Here is a 19874-nt window from a genome sequence, read left to right as displayed (position 1 = left end):
TATACTAACAATTATTGGTGCTGAAGGGCTGATGAGAAGGGTTGCAGATCCTATGGGGGCTAAATCAGGAGACTGGGGGACATGGTGGGTTGCAGGTACTTACCCCATGCAGGTATGTCACTGGGCAATGATGTGATTTCTGGTGCAATGTGGAAGCGACAGGTCATGCTGGGGGCTGTTTCTCTAAAAATCTGCCCAAAACTTATTATTCTGGACTGATTTTTAGAGGACTGGCTCCTGGTGCAACCCAACGCTTCCATGTTGCAACATAAATCATATCATCAGTGGTGATGCAAAAACCACACACACGCATTTTGGCTGCAAGCCTTCCAATTCCCCATGCCAGTCCCCACACACACACACCCCAGTGCCGGTCAGGTGAGCAGTGTCAGAAGCTGATGACTGACAGTGGTTGGGGATCTCCCGCCCCTACCAGGAGTCTAGCAACAATGCTGGTGAGAGCTCCTCACACGTGTGCAGTGAGGTTCTGGCCAGATTCTGATAGGAACATAAATTTTATTTCAAAAGTGAACCGAATCTAATGAAATGATGTTATTATCAACTTCCAAATGAATTATAAAAAACACATTAAAACTGGGAAGATCTGAGAAAAACACATTAAAATTGGGAATACTTCAATGTAAGTACCAATTAGGTGCATTCAGCATTTTAACCATACAGCCCAACTGTGTTTAGTTAGAATCAAGTCCTGCTAGGTTTTTAGCACATCACTGTGCTATTTGCACAGACAAAATAAATTATACCATAAATATCAAACATTCAAAAAGACCCACTTGGCCCTGTCTACTTTCTAAAAACACTTGAGAGGCACCAGGAAAAGTGCTGGCGGATGCCATTGCACCAACAGGATTCACGTTGGGGACCCCTGCTTTAGACCCTTTGTTGACACACATTATGTATTTGGCTTCCAACAGATATGTATAGGTCATATAACTGGACTCATCCATGGTTTTGCTCTTCAAATATTAAGTTGGAATTTACTAAAAGACATTCCTTTAACTTAATGGTGGTGGTGGTAGTTTTCAAGGCAAAGAGACTAACAGAGGTTGTTTGCTATTGTCTGCTTCTGAAACCCTGGTCTTCTTTGAAGATCTCCTATCCAATTACAACCAATGCCAACCCTGCTTATCTTCCAAAATCTAACAAGATTGGGTTTACCTGGGCTATCCAGGTCAACTTACTCACACGCTGTGAAAATGCAGAATTTTCACAAGGTCCTCAGGAGCTTTAATATAACTTTTTCTCTGAGCTTTCCAAGACTGCTTTTGTAGTACACCTTTGACATGGTTTAGGGCCTCTGCTATAGTTTTGTCTTCAGAATCATCATGGCATATAATGCTCTGTGTCCTACAGATTAAGCATGATAGCAGTTTTAAACTCTTCAGAATGACTGCCATTAGTTAGTAGGGATGCTAGTCCTCCGCCAGAAGTGGGAGATCCCCTGCTCCCAGCCTCGACCCCCCACCCATGCTTATCTGGCTGGCAGGGGGACACATACCTCCTAGGGCATGTCCCCCGGGTGGTGTGGCGTACTCCTGGGCAGCGAGGTGCAGTGGCTCTGCAGTGGCTGGGTCTGGGCCGATTTGGGCCCAATTCAGCTTGAATTGGGCTGCTGCGTAGTGCGGGAGCACTGCTGCGCTCTGCAGTGGCCCGTTTCAGGCTTGAATCGCCCCCCTGGGGAGCACAGGCATTAAACTCCACTGAGCCACTCTTCTTCCAAAATCCTGCCCTCTCCATGCTCCACTCTCAAATCTCCAGAAATTTATCAACCCAGAGCTGGCAACCCTAAGTTTAACTGAAGCTTCTGCTCCCACATTTTCACAAAAGTTGCTACCTGCTTAGCACAATTAAGAGACTGAAAATCAGTTAGACTGAGCCAGAACCAAAAATTTGAGCAAATCTTTATTTTCGCTTAAACCAGAAGAGCATCTGAAAGAATGTGCTGAACATGAACTGGAACAGATCCCAAAATCAACATACTTCTTTGACCATAAATACATTATGTCATATTCTCGCTTACTCCCCCAGAATCAGAATGAAATCGTAAAATAAAATAATTATATTTTGATTGATTTTAATATTTTGTGTTTGTCTATTTACTTTTTTTCTTCTTCAAGGGCTCAGCCTGAAAAGCTTCAGGCAGAGATTGGACTGAAGTCCTGCTTCATCTTTAAAGCAGAAACTACTGTAGTAGACCATAAAGATAATTAGCTTGTTGGAGGAAGTAAACAGGAGAGGACACCCACAATGTGCAAACGATCGTTATAATGGAATTTACATTTTCAGTGTGAACCCAAGACCACACACTGCAAAGTACATTCCCCTTTCTAAATTTTATTTTATTTACTTAACATAGTTAAATTCTTCCTTTCTGCCAAGAAAAGAACAGGACTCAGTGTGGCTTACATCATTAAAACCAGCTAAAATCGCAGTCCATGGAAATGCAATCCAAATAAAAAGAAAATAGCAGGTCATTGTTTGCTAACCTTCACTCATCACCCATGATGGACTTCATTTTTTAAAAGGTTAGACGTGCTGTACAAACAGCTGACGGACTATGAAGGGTTAATGCTTCACAGAAATAGAGCTTTGAGTGACAGGCTACTCCAAGGAATCTGATTGGGTAGTATGAGCTGAATAGAGAGAGACTTCTGAACTGGGTGTTGGGGAGAGAGAGCTTGAGTTCAGCCCTAGCTGAGACAGTCAAATACTGACACTTTGGAGATTCAGTCCTGACTGAGAGCAGTTTGACACAGATAGGAGAACTGGGAGAAAGTTGGCAAGGAAGTATGGGAAGCAGGCACAGGCTCCCATTTGGGCCAAAGAAAAGGGATAGATCTTCTAGTGAGAGTAGAATTTCCCTACCCAGTCAAACAGGGAGTTAGCACTGAAGAATGAAGAGATCCCTGGTCTGCCGTGGTTATAAACTGCCTTTGGAGACCTTAACATGCCTCATCATGGTCTTCCTTAGCTACCAGTATCAGCTACCCATTGGGGCTACTGGAGTGGAGGACATGGCACTCAATGGTAAGGTGGAGCCAGAATCAACAGTTGGCAAAGTCAACTAATTCTGATTTGGTCCTCATCTGCCTTCCTTGCAACAGTACAAAAGAAGAAAACTGTATTTAGAAAACATTGTAGAAGTATTTCTTGAAAAGGGGAAAGCCAATCCCTATACAAGTGCCAACCTTATACAATCTTTCCTTTTGCAACAGTGTTTACAATAAAAGTAGATATACAATGCAGCAGAGAAATCCTGCCATGTGCCCCATCTCCAGATCCTCAGTGCTCAACATAATACTAGTCAGAAGAGTAAGGTTCTCTAAGTCAGAAGAGACAAAGAATTATATGAGTACTGCAGATCTCAATTTGATGCATAATGGACCAAACCTGAGCTCAAGAGCTCCTTTTCCATGTTGTAACGGCCAAGATAACACTGGCTTAGCAGACAGCCTGCCCTTCCCTGAGCCGTCTAGTGAGGATAATAAGAAATCATGCAGAAGTGGACTGATGGTAACCTGAGCTGGTGGTGCACTGCTGCATTCAGCTTCGTGAACCAGTTTGATGGAAACTTTTGGCGACAGTTTCCAGACACTGTCCTAACATGGAAAGAGCTACTTCTGGAGGTTTAGTCAATGTGATGCATAACTGAGTGTCAACAGCATGATGACAACCCACTCTAAAGCTTTGGAAAATGTTAGCCAATGGTCCTACATAGATGCTAACATCAGCAACAACACTTAGCCTTGTGGAAACCCACAAAAGAGCTCTCATGCTTCAAAGGTTGCATCTTCAATAACCAATTTCTGTATACAGTCAGATATTAAAAAGATCAAAACTGTATTAGCGCCATACAAATATACTATTTCCAATACTAACACCACATTCCAAGCTTCTCAGAAATATGCCATGATGTACAACATTGGAATTAGCTGAACAATCCAGAAGCACTAATAAAGAAGCATTGCCTCTGTGTACTTGAAAATAGTGTTTGTCCATCAGAACAATCAAGACTGTCCCTGTGCCATAGCCAGGTCCGAAGCTAGGTTGAAAAGTGTCAAGGGAACATGAGTCATCCAGAAAACCCTGGAGCTCCTCTGCCACCATAAGACTACTCCCTCCCGCTCAGACATTCTTCCTCTCTCTTAAAGACTCTCAGCTCCAAGGTGAACCATAGGGATGAGTTGCCAACAGGGAATGGGAGGGAAGCAACACTGCCCACGGCTTTGCACAGCTGGTATTCCTTGACTCCAACAGAGTACATGGTTGACAACTCACCCCAACATTCCTGATGATTTTGGCCAAAGATTTGGCTACAGAACACTGGGGATAAAAATGACTCCCACCCCACCCCACTATCCTCCAGCCTGGTAAAAATTTAATCAGGAGAGCCATGACCACAACAAAGAATGCTTAAATGCTGTTGGCAAAAATGAAGGATTCAATGGCTTCTCTAAAACAAGCTCTGTAGTTATTGAGCAGATGGGCCCTACTGTATAAAAAACACTGTTTTCAATCCAATTAAGTCCATGGTCTTAGAAGGGTATCATTCACCTTAGGATTGCACTGTCGATGACATAAACATGAGTCAACCACTGAAACTGTGATGGACAGGGTTGCGTTTGTCCTTTTTAAAAACAAATCTGACACTGTGCATTGGAGAAGCCAGAATCAGCCAGGCAGGGCACTCGGAACTCTTGGAGGGAAATAGGAGTGGGAGTTGGAGAAGTAAATAAAAATATTTTAACTGCCAGTTCTTCAGATGGGCTTTAGAAGTCTAACAGGCAGGTTAGAGGAAGCTGTATCTTATAGTCTGTCCTCATGAAGAAACAGTGTGTGTGATTGCCAAGAAGGCACACACTGCTTGTTAAGGTCTAGAACTTCTTATGCAGATATTTAATCTTGTAATTATTTTCTAATAAGGCTCCAACACCTCCACAGAACATTTCAAAAAGGACTTAATAACAGTAGTATTCAGCATTCACTTCAGAATGCTGGGAATTTAGGTCATAAGCAATTAGAAAAAATTGCCAAAAGAAGACTAATCCAGAGCATACTAGTCTTAATTCAATAAAGAAAAGCAATGCTTTGAAATTCAGAGTTGTCAACAGGAAGATAACTTTATAGAAATAAGAGGTTCTAAAAATAGACAGTATTATCATGCAAAAGCTTGTGACACAGCAGCACACAACTGGAAAAGAAGAACTTAATGGCACACAGAATCACAAGTCACTCCCTATATTCATCATGCGAGTGAAAATTAATGTAGAACTGAATTTGAAACAAAAGCTGGCTCATCAGAACTGTTAGCTTCAAAGGCTGATTGTTTCTTAATTCTACTGAGATGGTACAAGTTTAATTACTGATGAGCAAGGGCTAGCAAATGAAACTGGTAAACCACAAGGAGCAGCACTCATCAAGCTTGGCTGATAAATTCACTTTCTATTATTCACAGCAGTACAAGATTTAGTCAGAGTTTTTGAGAGAAACTATAGTACAATGCATCAACTGAAACAGGAACTAACAGGAAGCATCAGCAAGCAAAACATGTTTGTGTGTGTGTGTGCTGGAGAGACATTTGGTTAAATGCTCAAAAGGAGACTGCAATTTTCCATTCTTTCCTGAAAATCAGCTCAAACCAGCATCACCTAATTTAATCTGTTATGCACCCTGCACAAAATACATACCAGAGGTCTGGCTGAAATATTTAATTTTCTCTCCCCTCTCTTTTCTTTTTAAATATCCACCCTGATAAAAAATAAAAATGAAAGCTTGTGCATTGTTTTATGATTTTTTCCACTGGTCTTAATAAAAGGCTTCATATGACTTTTAAGGAAAATGTAGTGTCAGAAGAACAGGAAAGCAGAACTGTTCCATTACCATCATATGTTTCAACTGTGTATTCAGATTTTGGCTGTTTTCACATTTCTGCAATCTGTACACTATTGTATTGTTTACTGGATGTCCCAGCTGTTGATTATGTTGACATACACTGTGTAATCTGCCTTGAGTCTCAATGAGGAAGGCAGACTATAAATAGCATAAATAAATACAGTATTTGAGGGGCCTTACAACCTTATCTTGAGGACAGTGAATTCATGATAAGAACATCTAAGTGAGTTGAGACCTTCATATAAAGGATCCACAATGTTTATAGTACATGATAATTAGCTCTGCTCACCAACTTTTGTTCAAGAAATCTGTACCCCAAGACCTGTACTCCAACATAGGTCACTATCAAACAGGTGTATTCAGACAAAACAAAACAGAAGTCCAGTGGCCATAAAGACTAAAATAAATTATTCCAACATAAGCTGTGAGTCAGAGCTCACTTCTTCAGGTGCATAATAGCAGACATCAGATATCCATCAGTGCCTCGACTAGACACAATCATTGGCCACATGAGGATCATAATCTGTTAATCCTCATGTATATCCCTCCTCCACTGAATTTACAGCTAGCCACAATTGTACATAAAATATTAGCTGTTCACAGCCACTGTGTAGCTGCAGAAATGCTCAAAAAGTACACATTCAGTCACAGAGATTTAAGACATGCGCTTTAATGATGGTGAGTCACAGGATAAATGGTTCAGATGTATACTGAAAATTTCTTTTTCTAGGTGGGCAGCTATGTTGCTCTGGAGTAGAACAAAAGGATTTAAGACCAGTGGCACCTTACAGATCAACAAGATTTTCAGAGTGTAAGCTTTTGAGAGACAGAGCTCATTCAAGAAGCCCTGCCAGGTATCTGAAGAAGGGAGTTCTGACTCTCAAAAGCTTACAGTCTGAAAATCTTGTCAGTCTCTAAGGTGCCACTGGACTCAAATCCTGTTGTTCTGCTGCAGAGTGCAGACCAACATGGATACCCCCTGGACTGAAATCCTGCTGTTTCTTTTTCTAAACACAGAGAAGGCAAATGTGTGGGAACCAACATATCTGAGAATAATTTTCAATATATTTTTTATCCACAGAATATTTTGTATATACCCCATATTTGTTTATATTTATATTATTAAAGTAACTATAAAGGAAAACCACCATGAGATCATCCAGTAATCCCCAATTTTTTTTAATCTGCAAAATAACAGTTGCCCTATCTCTGAAATCAGGAACAAGATGAAAATGAAACTGGCTACTAATTGGATCCAATATGGTGTCTTCAGACTACTGTGGTATTTCTAGACAGAAATGTATTATATTGGAATTATACGTCCCTGATTTGTGTGTTCTTTCATTCATTTTCAGCATCGTATTTCTTCTAACCTATTCAACCACTAGTAAGCCAGAGGTCAGGTAACGCTCCTAAGGAATTCAAGAATGGTGAAATTGACGTAGGCTCTTTGACCATCTTTGACAAAGAACTGAAACAGGACCTTTAGTGAACTGGTCAGCCCATTAGATAGTTTCCTTCCATCCTGCACACCTTGACCTACAATTGGCATTAATAGACTTTATATGCCTTTCATCCATAACTGTTTATAAAAGCAATATTGAATGTTGTTAAATGATTGTTCATCAATTGTATTGAATGTACTAGCTCTTTATGTATAGGTCTGAAGGTGGGAGGATTGCGTGTACTGTTATGCTGATGGTAAATTGTGCACAGACGAAATAAGAACAAGTTAAATACTTTGTAATTGTTGTATTAGTACCTTATTTCGTTAGAACATCATGATATTCTTGATATGTTATTGCCTCTCAAGATTCTCTCTGTACTGTTTGCCAGCCCAGGAGTAGCAGGGAGGACGCCAACGGCCCCAGGAGTGACAAGGCCTGCCGTAGCTTAGCTGGTGGCGGTGCAGGCCGGGGGAAGCCTGGGGCCAACAACAGGACCCGCTGCAGTGGGGAGGGGAGTGTCAAGGCCAGGAGGTGGAGCAGACATGACAGATCCCCCCCACCCCCACCGAGCTGCAAGCCAGGCCAGGCTGAGCCACTGGAACAACAGACCTTGACTGAGTCTGGTCGGGCCCAACCAGCTCCGCCCTGCAGAGAGGCAGGAGCATCCAGGGGAGGAGCCTTGAATAGAAAGATGCCAAGACTGGTGCTCCCACTGGCCTGCAGAGAGGGCAATCCACCAGGGAGTGGGGAGGCAAGACACGGGATAGGGCGGAACTGGGGGGAGGTGGGGATGCCCTCCAGGAAGGCCCCATAAAGCAGGCAGCTGAGGGAGTGTTTAGGAGGAAGGCAAGGAAGGTACAGAGAGAGCAAGAGAGAGGGCACAGAGCGAGGTAAGGGAGAGAGAACCTGAAGACCTATTTGCCCAGCAGTGGGAGAGATAGTCAAGGGTGCTGTAAACCTCTCTCTCCTTCCAATTCTGAAGTCTACTCTGAGCCAGCTGGGATTGCGGGGTCAACCTGGAGGCCCCCCCCCCCCCAGTTCCAATGACTGGAGGGCAGAGGCCCACATTACATGCCTCTAGTTAAGGTCTCTAGTGCACAAAAAACTGATAGAATAAAAATTTGCTAGTCTTTAAGATGCCAGAAGATTCCTGTTCCTATGCAGAGCTTCAGTGTTTACAAGATAAGAACAGAGTGATTCATCAAAAAAAATTATGTTATTATTTTATCTTTTGGGTTCATTATAGCAATTTAAAATGTAGCAGATTTCTTTCCCACAGTAACAGATGTTTGTGGTACTCATGCAACCACATTATAATCCAAAGAGTAATGGAAAAGGACTCTAGGTAGAGAAGTTTACACATTTTCACAGGTACAAAATGTGTATCTAGGAGCTAAGCATATATGCCGTATAGAGACAAATCAGCCTGGGATGGAAACAATCTTATGAAGTTCAGGAGTTAGGCTACTTTCTCCTCAACAGAGATTAGCTATTGCTTAAATAATTGCTCTTCTCAAGAAAAGAAGTCATTAACATTTACAAAAATTAAATTACTGGTCCAAAAATGTCTCTTCATGGTTAGAAAGTAAGAGTTTCATAATGAATATGAATGATTTTGAATGTGATGGTACAAATATACTTTAAAAATAATCAATTTCTGTTCATCAAATATAAAACCAAACCATCCTAATTACCACACTGACAATATTGAGCAATGACTGAAAATTATTAAAGTTTAAATTCTTCATATCATAAAAATCACATGTTAAGTCATGCTGTCAAACTGTACACCTCCTTGTCTGTGATTTAAATGGCTAATAATTCAAGGGTCAACTAATAACATAATACCATTTAAGAATTAAAATGCAGGGATTCATACACACCTGGCTGTTGTAAGCAACAACGTACAAACAATTCAACATGAGAAGTGAATCTCTCAAAGCTTTTATTCATTTCACAGTGAGAAGATTCTATAATTACAGTTTCCAATGTCCCAGTAATTACTCTAGTCATGTAGGTTACCTCAGATTTCTCCCTAGAAATACTCGATTCAAATGTTTTATCGGTTGAAGTTTTCTTTAAACAAATCTAACGTGTCATCATGATCCCTGTTAACAATTACTGTGCAAACAGAACCTTTGTTTTCTGAATAAGTTACTTTAGATTGCACAATGTAGAAAGCAACTCCCTCATACAAAAACTCTATAGATATGAAAATTATTAGAATGGATTTATTAGAAGAGATAGAGTCTTTACCATATGAAGTGAAGTATTAGCTAATTGTTAGCCCAAATGTAAGTGGATTTAGATATTGTTAGAATTACTAAAGTAGATATTTTATTTGACTGTTAGTTTAAATTTAAATATATGTGGAGCTAATATAAAGTAATAGATAATAGATTTTAAGTTTATAACAATATTTTTGAAGTTAATAGATAGGGCTTAGTTGAATAAAAGAGTAAGTAAACATGAGATAAGGAGTTACAGAAAAGGGGGACAGATTGGGAATAGATTAGGCTATAGGGTTGGAAAGCTGTTGGAAGTCTTGGAAAAGGGGGGAGGGAAAGGGTGGGGGAAAGGATAATGAGATGCTATTTGAAAGTTGTATATTAATATTCTCACCTAACAAAAAATTTTCTAACAAAAAAACCCCTCTATAGATATGATGTGAGTATATCAACATGCTGGCAGCACAATATAGTATCAGTGTAAACCTTCCTCCAATTTGCAACTAGGGGACATAGGACACACAACCACAGGTCTGGGTGGCTAACAGCCATTTCCCTCCTACTTTTGCTACTGCTACCCAACATGACATATCTAGTTACAGAATCAAACCCCCCGAAAGGATCCCTCACAGACAGTGGTGGGGAAACAGGCATAAGACCTCACTCCCACCTACTTGCAATTATTGACTTGTAAGGAAAGTGTCTACACCTGGAGGAAGTTTTTAAAAAAAGCAACACTCTAGGTCACAGGGAGGGAGTATTATCCATGTACACTTCCTCCAATAATAGACACCGTCACTGGCCCATTTACAAATTAATCCAAATAAAATTAAATTGTACTGCTGATTGAAGTTAGCATGTGCCATGATACACACACTATATACCACCACATAACCTGCAAAACATACACAACAATTGTGCCTTGTGGTGTATATTTGTTCCCCACATATTCAGTAATTACATCTGAGTTTCATTTGTAAAAACAAAAGCTCTCCTGAAAACAGAACAAATTAATTTTTTTATAAAAACTGTATGCCACTTTCTCCAACCTGCTAAAGGTGTCTCACAACTAAAACTGTAAAACAAAACCAAGCAAGTCAATAAATCCAATAAAAACAAATAATGCCAATAAAAACAAATAATGCCAATAAAAACAAATCAATAAAACAGGCCACATCAATAGAATAAATTAAGACCAAGTTATTGAAAACATGCCAACAGAAAGAAAAAAATCAAGCCAAGAAAGATTAAATCACATAAATCAAACAGAACAGTCTAACATGTTATTGATAAAAGAGTCCTTAGGCTAGCAGCAGACTATAAATCAGTTTAAAAAGATGGAACCCCTTAGTTAAAAGCTTGGATAAAGAGAAGTGTTCTCTTTATCCGGCCTGGCATCTAGAGTAAAGGAGACATGAAGTTTCCGCCACTGAAAAAGCCTTACTCTGACTTGCCACCCACAGGTGGAGGTACAAAGAGCATGAGAAGAGGATCTTAGATGATGGGTGGACAATGTGGGAGGAGATAGTACTTCAACTACCCCAACCCCAAGCCACTGAAGGACTTATAGAAAAGAAACAAGGCTCTGGATTCTTCCCAGGAACAGGGGGACAGCCAGTGTAGATCTTTCAACACATGGGTGATAGGATTCCTTTTTCCAGCCAATGTTGTTTAGGTTTATAAAGACTTATGAAGATTTCTAACTAGACATGGGCATGAACCAAAACAATTTAACAAACCAGTTATTTGTGGTTTGGTGCCGCTGCTGAACCCGAACTAACGAACCGAAATGAACATTTCCCGCTGATGAACCGGTTTGAGGTTTGTGGGTATCAGAAAGGCCCCCGTTGGACTTAGAGAGCCCATATTCCCAGGGAGTGTTTAGCAGGCTCTCCTCCAGCCAGCACCCAAGTTTGGTCAAGATTGCAATAGGGATCTTAAAGTTATACCCTCTCCAATCAGAGGCCCCCAGGAAACTCCCATTCGATGCAATTAGAGCCACCAGTTGATATTGGCCCAGTGTACAAGGGGTTGGCCATCAGAACTGCCTATCAAGGTTTGCAGGGATGAAATTGGAGTGCCCATGGCTACAGAACACCCCCTCCCTCCCCCTGGGTGTCTTCTCCCATGTAACCAATTGTAACCAATTTGCAGCTCCATGATTGGAAGGAAGACCTGCCAATCAAGGTAAGCTGGGCTTCGATTTGGGTTTCCAGGGCGACAGAAGGAGTGCAGACAGAGTTCAGGCATTCCCCCAGCTCCGTTTCCAAGGGTATTGATTGATGGTGCCTGACTGTCTGGCTTCATGAACTGTGGGTGAACGCAACGAACCGGGCTTCCAACGAATGCTGGTTCGTTGGCCATGGACCCACATGAACCACTGGTTCACGAACAGACGATCAGGCGGTTCGTGGGTTTTTTTGGTTCGTAATGCGGTTCGTGCCCATGTCTATTTCTAACTATTCTTAATCACTGTATTGAAAAAATATAATTATACAGTATGAAGGGGCCTTACACTTCAATCCCCTGTTAAATGCAGGAAACCCCAAACCTTCCCAATAATATCTGCTTGAAAACCTCAACTAAGAGCCAATTACTCACTATGTAGCCCTATTGTTGAAGTGCTTTTACTGCTTAGAATTTTCTCCTAATGTATCGTTGAAATCTACCCTCCTTCACCTTAATTCTGTTAAGTCTAGAATGACCACCTAGAGCAGATGAAAACAGAACCATCTCTGTGTGTGATTTTTCAATAAATATACAAATTTGAAAGCTGGCAGTTAATACTGAAATCCTGCCCTCAAGGCATAGTTGACTTAAGGCGACCTCTGATGGGTTTTTCATGGCAAAAGACTAACAGAGGTGGTCAATGTTAACTGAATAAAACAGGCCTGTTAAATCAATAATTTAAAATGCCTATTCTTCCTGTTAGGAAAATTTTATATACTATCTAGGGTTGCCAGCTTAAAGTTGTGAAATTCCTGGGAATTTTTTTTTTGGGGGGGGGAGCCTGGAGAAGTCAGGGTTTAGGGAGAGTAGGCCCCTCAGCAGGCTATAATGCCACAGAGTCCACCTTTCCAAGTAGCCATTTTCTCCAGGGCAACTGATCTCTGTGGCAACTGATCTCTGCTGCAATTCCTGGAGATCTCCTGCCACCACCTGGAAGCTGGCAACCCTATCTCACAGTTAACTAACAGATACCTTCATATCAGAAATTCTCAATGGGAATTTGGGTCTCCTGTCATGTTGCATTTGAATGACACCAATGGACTTTTACCACAACATTTTGAGAGACCTAAAGCAGCAAAGAGTTAATGGGTACCGACACTCATAGGAATAGTTAGTCAAGCAAGCCTTTATTAGCATATATAAAATATAAAACTTTAAATACAGAGACTCCATACAAAATGAGATTAAAATACAGATAGGAGCAGGGCAACAGTGCAGCAAAACCTCAACAGGCAAAACCAGTACAGAATATTACTTGTCAGGGCGTATAGCCATGGCGCTGTAGAGAAACTTAGCTACTATTTCAGTTATTTCCCCATCTGGGTTGTCAAGCAGGAACTGAACCTTAAAATCATCAGAAAACTCTGAAAGTTGGGCGAATATAGGATGTAGAAGATCCCGGCGTGGTGCCAGATAAAAAGGGCACTGGAATAGGAATATTCATTCCCTTGTATTTAAAATAGCACTGACATGGATTTAATTTGTTCAAGGCTCAATAGACCAATAACTGCACTGAGTGGCAATTCTAGGAATATTTACTAGCAATTCAGTCACTTAAATTATATTCAGCCTTACTTTTGAGTAAACATATTTAGGATTTGTTTATAAGTCTACTGGGCTGTGAATCATCTGCTACTACAATGACTTTTGTAAGCTTAATGCATACACACAGAATGAAGCTATTTTCAGCAGTATCCTTTAGCAGGGAATTCACTTCCTTTTTTTTGGCCTTAGGTATACACCAAGATGAACAATGGAAAGTCATTCCAAGATTTCAAGCTTTAACATTTATAGATTTCTGCCTTAGGCAACAGCTGAATAGTGCTATTAAAATATAAGTTATATTCCAGATGAGGTGGCTCCATTATTAGCCTACAAGTACAATTCTGAATTGCAACATATTGTAAATCAACTGGATTAATCTGTTCTATAGAAAAAGATGACTATCGCTGAGCAGAGGCATATACATTTCCTTTTTCTATTTATACACAATAATTGTTTCAATCATTATTATGTTTTGTTGTACAGCATAAACCTTTGAGGGAAAGACTAACTGTTAGGATCCGAGGAGCTACTTCAGGCATACACAAGGGTGTGGACATAGTAGATTTTAAAAAATCTATTAATTTTAATGGCAGGCTGCCATGCTTTATTTCAGCCTGCTTTTGGACATCCTCAGAAGGTTTTTGACAACTGGCAAGATCAACTGTTTTAAAAATGATAATTCTTTTTGTGATACTTTATGAATTAATTAGAGCAGGTCAATTTAACAACACTGCTTTTCAATCTCAATATTTATTAATGTATCATACCCTCTTATTCTACCCAGTTGGTACCTAAAGCATCTTATAACATTATTCCTCCATTTCATCCTCACAACAACCACACTGTAAGGTATGTTAGTTGAGTGAGTGTGCCTGGTCCAAGGCTGGTTGGTGAATGGGAAGGAGAGAAGGAAGCAGGAAAAGTGAGGATATGGGGATTGCCAGGAGGAGGGAAAGAGGACATAGTATAGAGAGGGGATACAGGGGAAAGTGAGATCCCCTCTGCAAGTTCCCTACTACGCAGGGCAGCCAGCCCAGCACTGTGCAACTCAGCTCATCAGCTGACAATGCTGAACTCAACCATAGTTTTTCCAAGTAGAAGCCGCCAGGGAAGGAGGGAAAGATCAATGGGGCAGGAAGGAAAGAAGGAAGCAGGGAACAGGGAGAGGCTATGAGATCTTTCAGGGAAGGGGAGAAAACAGTGGCAAGGGGAAAATATGACACCTCCTGCAAGTCTTTGCGAGTCTCCCACTCGTCATACTTAATACCTAACAACAACAACAACAAAGAAGCCACCTTTAGAGATCACAGTTCAAAGCAGACAATGTAACTTGTAAGCAAAGGTTCTTCTGAAGAAAAGTGTCTTGTAACGGAGGGGACAGCTAATATAAGCTAGGAAAACCATAGTTCACCAGACAATTGCAATAGCGATGGATATGGTATTTATGGAAAATAAAATATTTTTACTTATAAACAACCATTTGAATCCTAGAGAAATAAAATATTCTCATAATAAAGGCAATTTTCCTGAGGGAATACTCGTTGACTAGGAGTGACGTGAAAGTACATTTGTTGTATACAAAAATAATTTTGTGACAGTTCTAAAATAAAATACAGTAATTTCTAGACGACAAAGTGTGCTCAGAAGAATGTCAATTTTGCATCCTCAATAATAAACTTCAAGTAATTTGATAATGTAATGTAAGCAATTAACTGTAAAACATGTATAAATTGATATACAGTACATTTGTCTGATTGATTTGGAAAGAGTTGATTTGGGATCATAAATACAACTATAAGATTGGCTTGGTTATAATATATTTTGAAATGGTAAAGTCAGCACTAGGTTATGGTTACTATGTATACTGTGTATTATGGCCTGGATCTTTTTCTCACACTCTGTCACTGTGTGCAAGGCATCAGGGGACTTCAAAGATGGCATAGCCACATCCTGTTCACAGGGTCAGTACCATTTGTTGAGTACCAGGTGATAGCGCAAGCTACCTCTTTACATATCCAACATATTTCATGTGTTTAAATGATAATAATACAGGTATGCAAGTTTATATTCAGTCCTTTTACTATTGCTTTATCTACCACAAAATATTCATGTTTTCTCTTTGCTTTAAAAAAATATTTCACCTCTTCCTCTTCTTCTTCCTTGTCTCCACAAGACTTTTGTTTTTCATTGATAAAACTGATTCACACAATGTCCTTGCAGTAGTTCAACGTTATCAACCACTTCCCTGTTCCCTGTTTCCTATTAACCCTCTGAAACGTCTGATAAATTTCTTCTCTTGCATCTGTTTCTCTTCAAGATGTCTCTCTTCTTTGTTCTTCCAAACCTTGTTGGTTTCCACTGCTCCTCCTATTGCTCATTTGTATTTTTATCAGTCTCTTTTTTCTGATGTTTGCCCTGAAGTCTTTCAGTTAGTTGTGAATGATTTCTCTACTAAAAGCCCCGGCCCTGAACTTACCTGGGCCGGCATTTGCGGACCTTCGCGGCCAGGGGGAAGCAAGCAGGAGCAGCGACCATGCCGGCCCTGCAGAAATGCGCTCTCAGCCTCGGGCTGGGAGCGCAGAATTGAATGATCCCAGCCGGCCAATCAGAGCAGCTGGCTGGGAGCTACAAGGGCGGGAGCCGTTGCCCGACCGGAGTGAACGAGTTTTCACTCAGGTCCTCCCGCCCTCTATATGGTACTGGGCCAGCCTCCTCTGGACACAGTTGGCTCCGGAACAGCGATCCCCACCCACCCTCCGCAGGATTAGTTTAGAAGGTTTAGTACGGCTATACGGTTATGTGGGGGGTTGGTGGCGGTATTGCTGTTAATAGTGTATTGTCATTCCGAGTTAAGCATTGTTGGGCTTTATGGAAGATGTTGATATGTTATTTGTCACAACTTTCAGTGGGCGGTTTGGGCGTTGGGCACCGATCCCTTGAGGGGGGGGGAAGGGCCTGTGTGCACTGTTTCCCCATAGAGGGGATCCCCATAAGGGGTCTTGGACCAGGCTTGGCAGTGGTAAGCCCAGCTCGGGGGGCTGACAGAACAAGCCTGCGTTCAGGTGACGGGGACCACGCAGAGGCTACCGTCCAGTGTGGCTTCCTCATACGTCATCCCATGGTGTCCCCTTTCAGCAGGCGGGCTGATAGGGTGAAGAGTCATCGGTTGGCAGGCGGGTCTGCCGATGCTGGGATACGTGCCCTACGCTGCCATGGCTCCTTTATTCTGTAATCAATAAAGTTGTGGCCTATTTTCTCCAAACAAGCGTCAGTGTGTTTATTCTACTTGGAAGACCCGAGCCATATCAAGCTGGGCCCGCAAACCCATCTCATGATCCTTCACTTACAAATTATTACTTCTCTTTTTCTCTCATCTATTTCTAGGTGGGATTTCTCATGTTCATGCTTTGTTCTCTTCATAAAGATTAAATGATAATTTTAGAAGTTTTTATTAAGTATATTTTCATCCCTTTTCTCTATTTCTGTTGATGATGAAGCCTTTTATTATACTTTTAATTTCTTTCAATTGCTTCTCTGGTTGTTCCTAAACATTTCTGTGCTGACAGTTTACAACTTTGTATGTTTCTTCCCTCATAATCTCCTCCATTCTGTCTAGTTTTATCTGTTCATTTTTGTATTATGTCTTGGGCAAGTTAGTTCTAAATGTAATCTCAAAAAAAAATCCTTAACCTTTCACACGTCCTATTTCTTTTCCTTGTCATTTTAACCTTGGTGGTGTTTCCTCATTTCAAGCATGAACTGTGTTACTTTTTCTCCTGCTTAGCCTTTATCTTCCCATCCCATATTCACACTCCTGTCTTGTCTTCTTTATATTCCAAGTTTCATTCCTTTCTTTCTCCCGACACTACCAAAATATTTGTTAATTGATGGCTAATTGGAAATATTGGGTTGCATCTTACAGATGCTGGACTGTCAGAAACTGAGGTGTCCTTGACCTTCCCCTCCTCCAGCAACTCCAGTGACGGGCAAAGGGGCACCATCAAGGGGTCAGTGATCTCCACAGGTAAAAAAAAAAATTATGTGAGTTACACTGAGGAGAGAAATAGTGCAAGATCATCCCTTTTCCCACTTCTCTCAGTGGAAGGTCCTTAGAATTCAACACACTCCCTTCTTATAGCTTGATGTCTGGATGATAGGTCCATCACTGACTATATCAACAGTAAACCAGGGGTAATCAGGCAGCATTTATTGTATATGACCAATGAGTAAATGGAACCTTCATGTTCAGGTAAAAGGGGAACACCTTGGCCTCGTGCCCTACTTGTAGACCATTCAGTGGCCGTGTAGATGACCACTGGACTGATCCAACACAGATGCTCACATAATGTAAGGCATTACATCCATGTTTATAGGAGGTGCTGCAAGCTCATTTTATTTGCTATGGCTTTTAATGTGGTGTAGGCTACAGGCATTTTTGGAAGGAAGGGTACTTTGAGTTTTGACTGTATAAGTTTTTAAAATTTGGAACTGTAAACCACCTTGACCCTTAAATAAATATATGTTGTATGTTCCAAGTCATAACCCATGCTTCTTCCAGTGGAAGGTACTGTGTTCACTTAATTCCCTCCTTTGGGGTGTTCTGTGTATGAACTGCAGTCCATACACAGGTCAGAACAGCATTACCACACCAGCATGCACCCCAATGATGTCTCCATCATCCTGTTACACAGCATCAGTGGCACGTCAGTCCATGATTAGTGACATGATTAGTGACATGCAGCAGGAGTCCTATGGAATTGTATTTTCTCTGCACCTTGCTAGGGTGGTTTTTCTGCCAAAGATTTTCCCACAACAGAGTAGGAATAGGATATTGACTAGTGGCAACAGCATTATGTTGGCAAAGGCGATGCTCTGGCATTTTAGGGCTGCCACCTACTTTCGATTAATAAACTAACTCGTGAAAGAATTGCAAACTATTTTAGTTTATGCAGTCTTCCATTTTCTAAAGTCTATGTTCAACTCAAAAGTTCAGAATAAGAAGCTATAGATCTTTCAGAAATCAATCCTCAGAAAAATAAATTTAAATTTGTAAGTACTGAGTTATCCTAGTTTTCTTTCCATTTACTTAGATGGGTGATATAAATCAAGCAAATAGTGCAAGCTCACGATAGCTAATTTTGCCTACAATTACTATAATATTTGCTGTACATTATGATAATATACATTTTTAGACGTTTAAAATTATTAAAAAGTCAACTGAACATGCAAATATATTGCTTCTATTTAATCATATTATTGGGCTGTTTATTTTTTAATTTTGTCTCTAAAAATATGAACATCATCAGTTTCTGCACAGCATTTCTAAGCTCTCATAACAAAAATCTTTTTGTTTACTGCAAAGTTGGATTTTTAAACATTTCTGTTTCCTCAGCTTGTGAAAACTAAAATATCCTTAAGTATCTTAGGGTGCAGCAGTTTTTAATCCCTTTTATCACACTGCAAATGTTGTTTGAACAAAGATAAGGCATTAATACTGAGAAAATCATACCCATCATAAATTTTGAGCTATACTATTCATCAAGCATATTAAGTTTGTGATGTTAGTTAATTTAGGTTCCATACAAAAAGTATTGCGTATTTCCCCCACATATTTCACGCCCCCGCAAAAAACCAATTGTTTGATCTATAGCTTCAAAATATCTAGAATTGTACATCTGTTCCCTCAATCCCATAAATACAATAAAATTACAGCTTACCCCTTCATAATCTTCACTGTCATAAAGGTACATATTTTTATATATAGGAACTTAATGTTGTCCAATGCTCCCATATATTCTTGAAAACGATGTTCAGTATTCAGTATTATCTAAAAGTTCACCATTTTAGCAGTACACTTTCTATGGCTGGATTAGAGAGCTTCAGTACTTGTTCCCACGCTCAAAATGCTCTTTAAATATTGCTCTCCAGCACAAAAACAAAATGTCTTGCTGTAAGCAGCTAAGGAAATAATGGTTTGGCAAGCTGCACCAGTCAAAATTCCACAAAGAAAGAGAGGCAGCCACAAGGATGTGTTATCTTAATCCACTTCTATAAGTAGAAGCGTACAGTTAGAAACATACTTAGTTGGGTATTCAAAGTTCCACATTAATCACGTGTTGCCAGCCTTACACTGATTGGTTGTAAATATAGGACTGCACTTGAAAAGCAGTAAGAATGTTGGACAATTAGTTCTAATAGCTAAGAGTGAGTGCTATTCAACAATATACTGCAAACTTTTTTCTGTAAACTCACCATGAATAAGTTATAACTGGAAGAAACACATATATGGTCAACAAAGATTCTACAGTGCAAGAACTCGGTAACTAGTTCAAATCTATCCTTGTTCAGTTAAATGTGGTTAAGAAGGGGATATAAGAGTGAAACCATATGCTTCTAGGTGATCCTATGGGGGCTGTTAAGATTGCCAGCCAGCAGCAGGCAATTGGTGGGAGTCTGGAAGCACAGGGACATGGGTGATTTCTGTTGGCATGAGAGTGTGATGTCACTTCTA

General features: G+C 40.4%; 1 protein-coding gene across 1 annotated transcript in view; it reads right to left on the bottom strand.

Annotated features, from left to right (window-relative positions):
* Positions 1-19155, bottom strand: part of CACNB2 (calcium voltage-gated channel auxiliary subunit beta 2) — an 81628-nt gene extending 62473 nt beyond the window's left edge. The window contains exon 1 of the mRNA XM_054991489.1: positions 19081-19155. Within this exon, the coding sequence (XP_054847464.1) occupies positions 19081-19113 (33 nt within the window). The 5' untranslated portion in view covers positions 19114-19155. The remainder of the gene's footprint in view (positions 1-19080) is intronic.
* Positions 19156-19874: the final 719 nt, after the last annotated feature.

Source organism: Eublepharis macularius, chromosome 11 (assembly GCF_028583425.1).
Source record: "Eublepharis macularius isolate TG4126 chromosome 11, MPM_Emac_v1.0, whole genome shotgun sequence".
NCBI classification, from domain to species: domain Eukaryota; kingdom Metazoa; phylum Chordata; class Lepidosauria; order Squamata; family Eublepharidae; genus Eublepharis; species Eublepharis macularius.
This window is presented reverse-complemented; position numbering and strand designations above follow the sequence as displayed.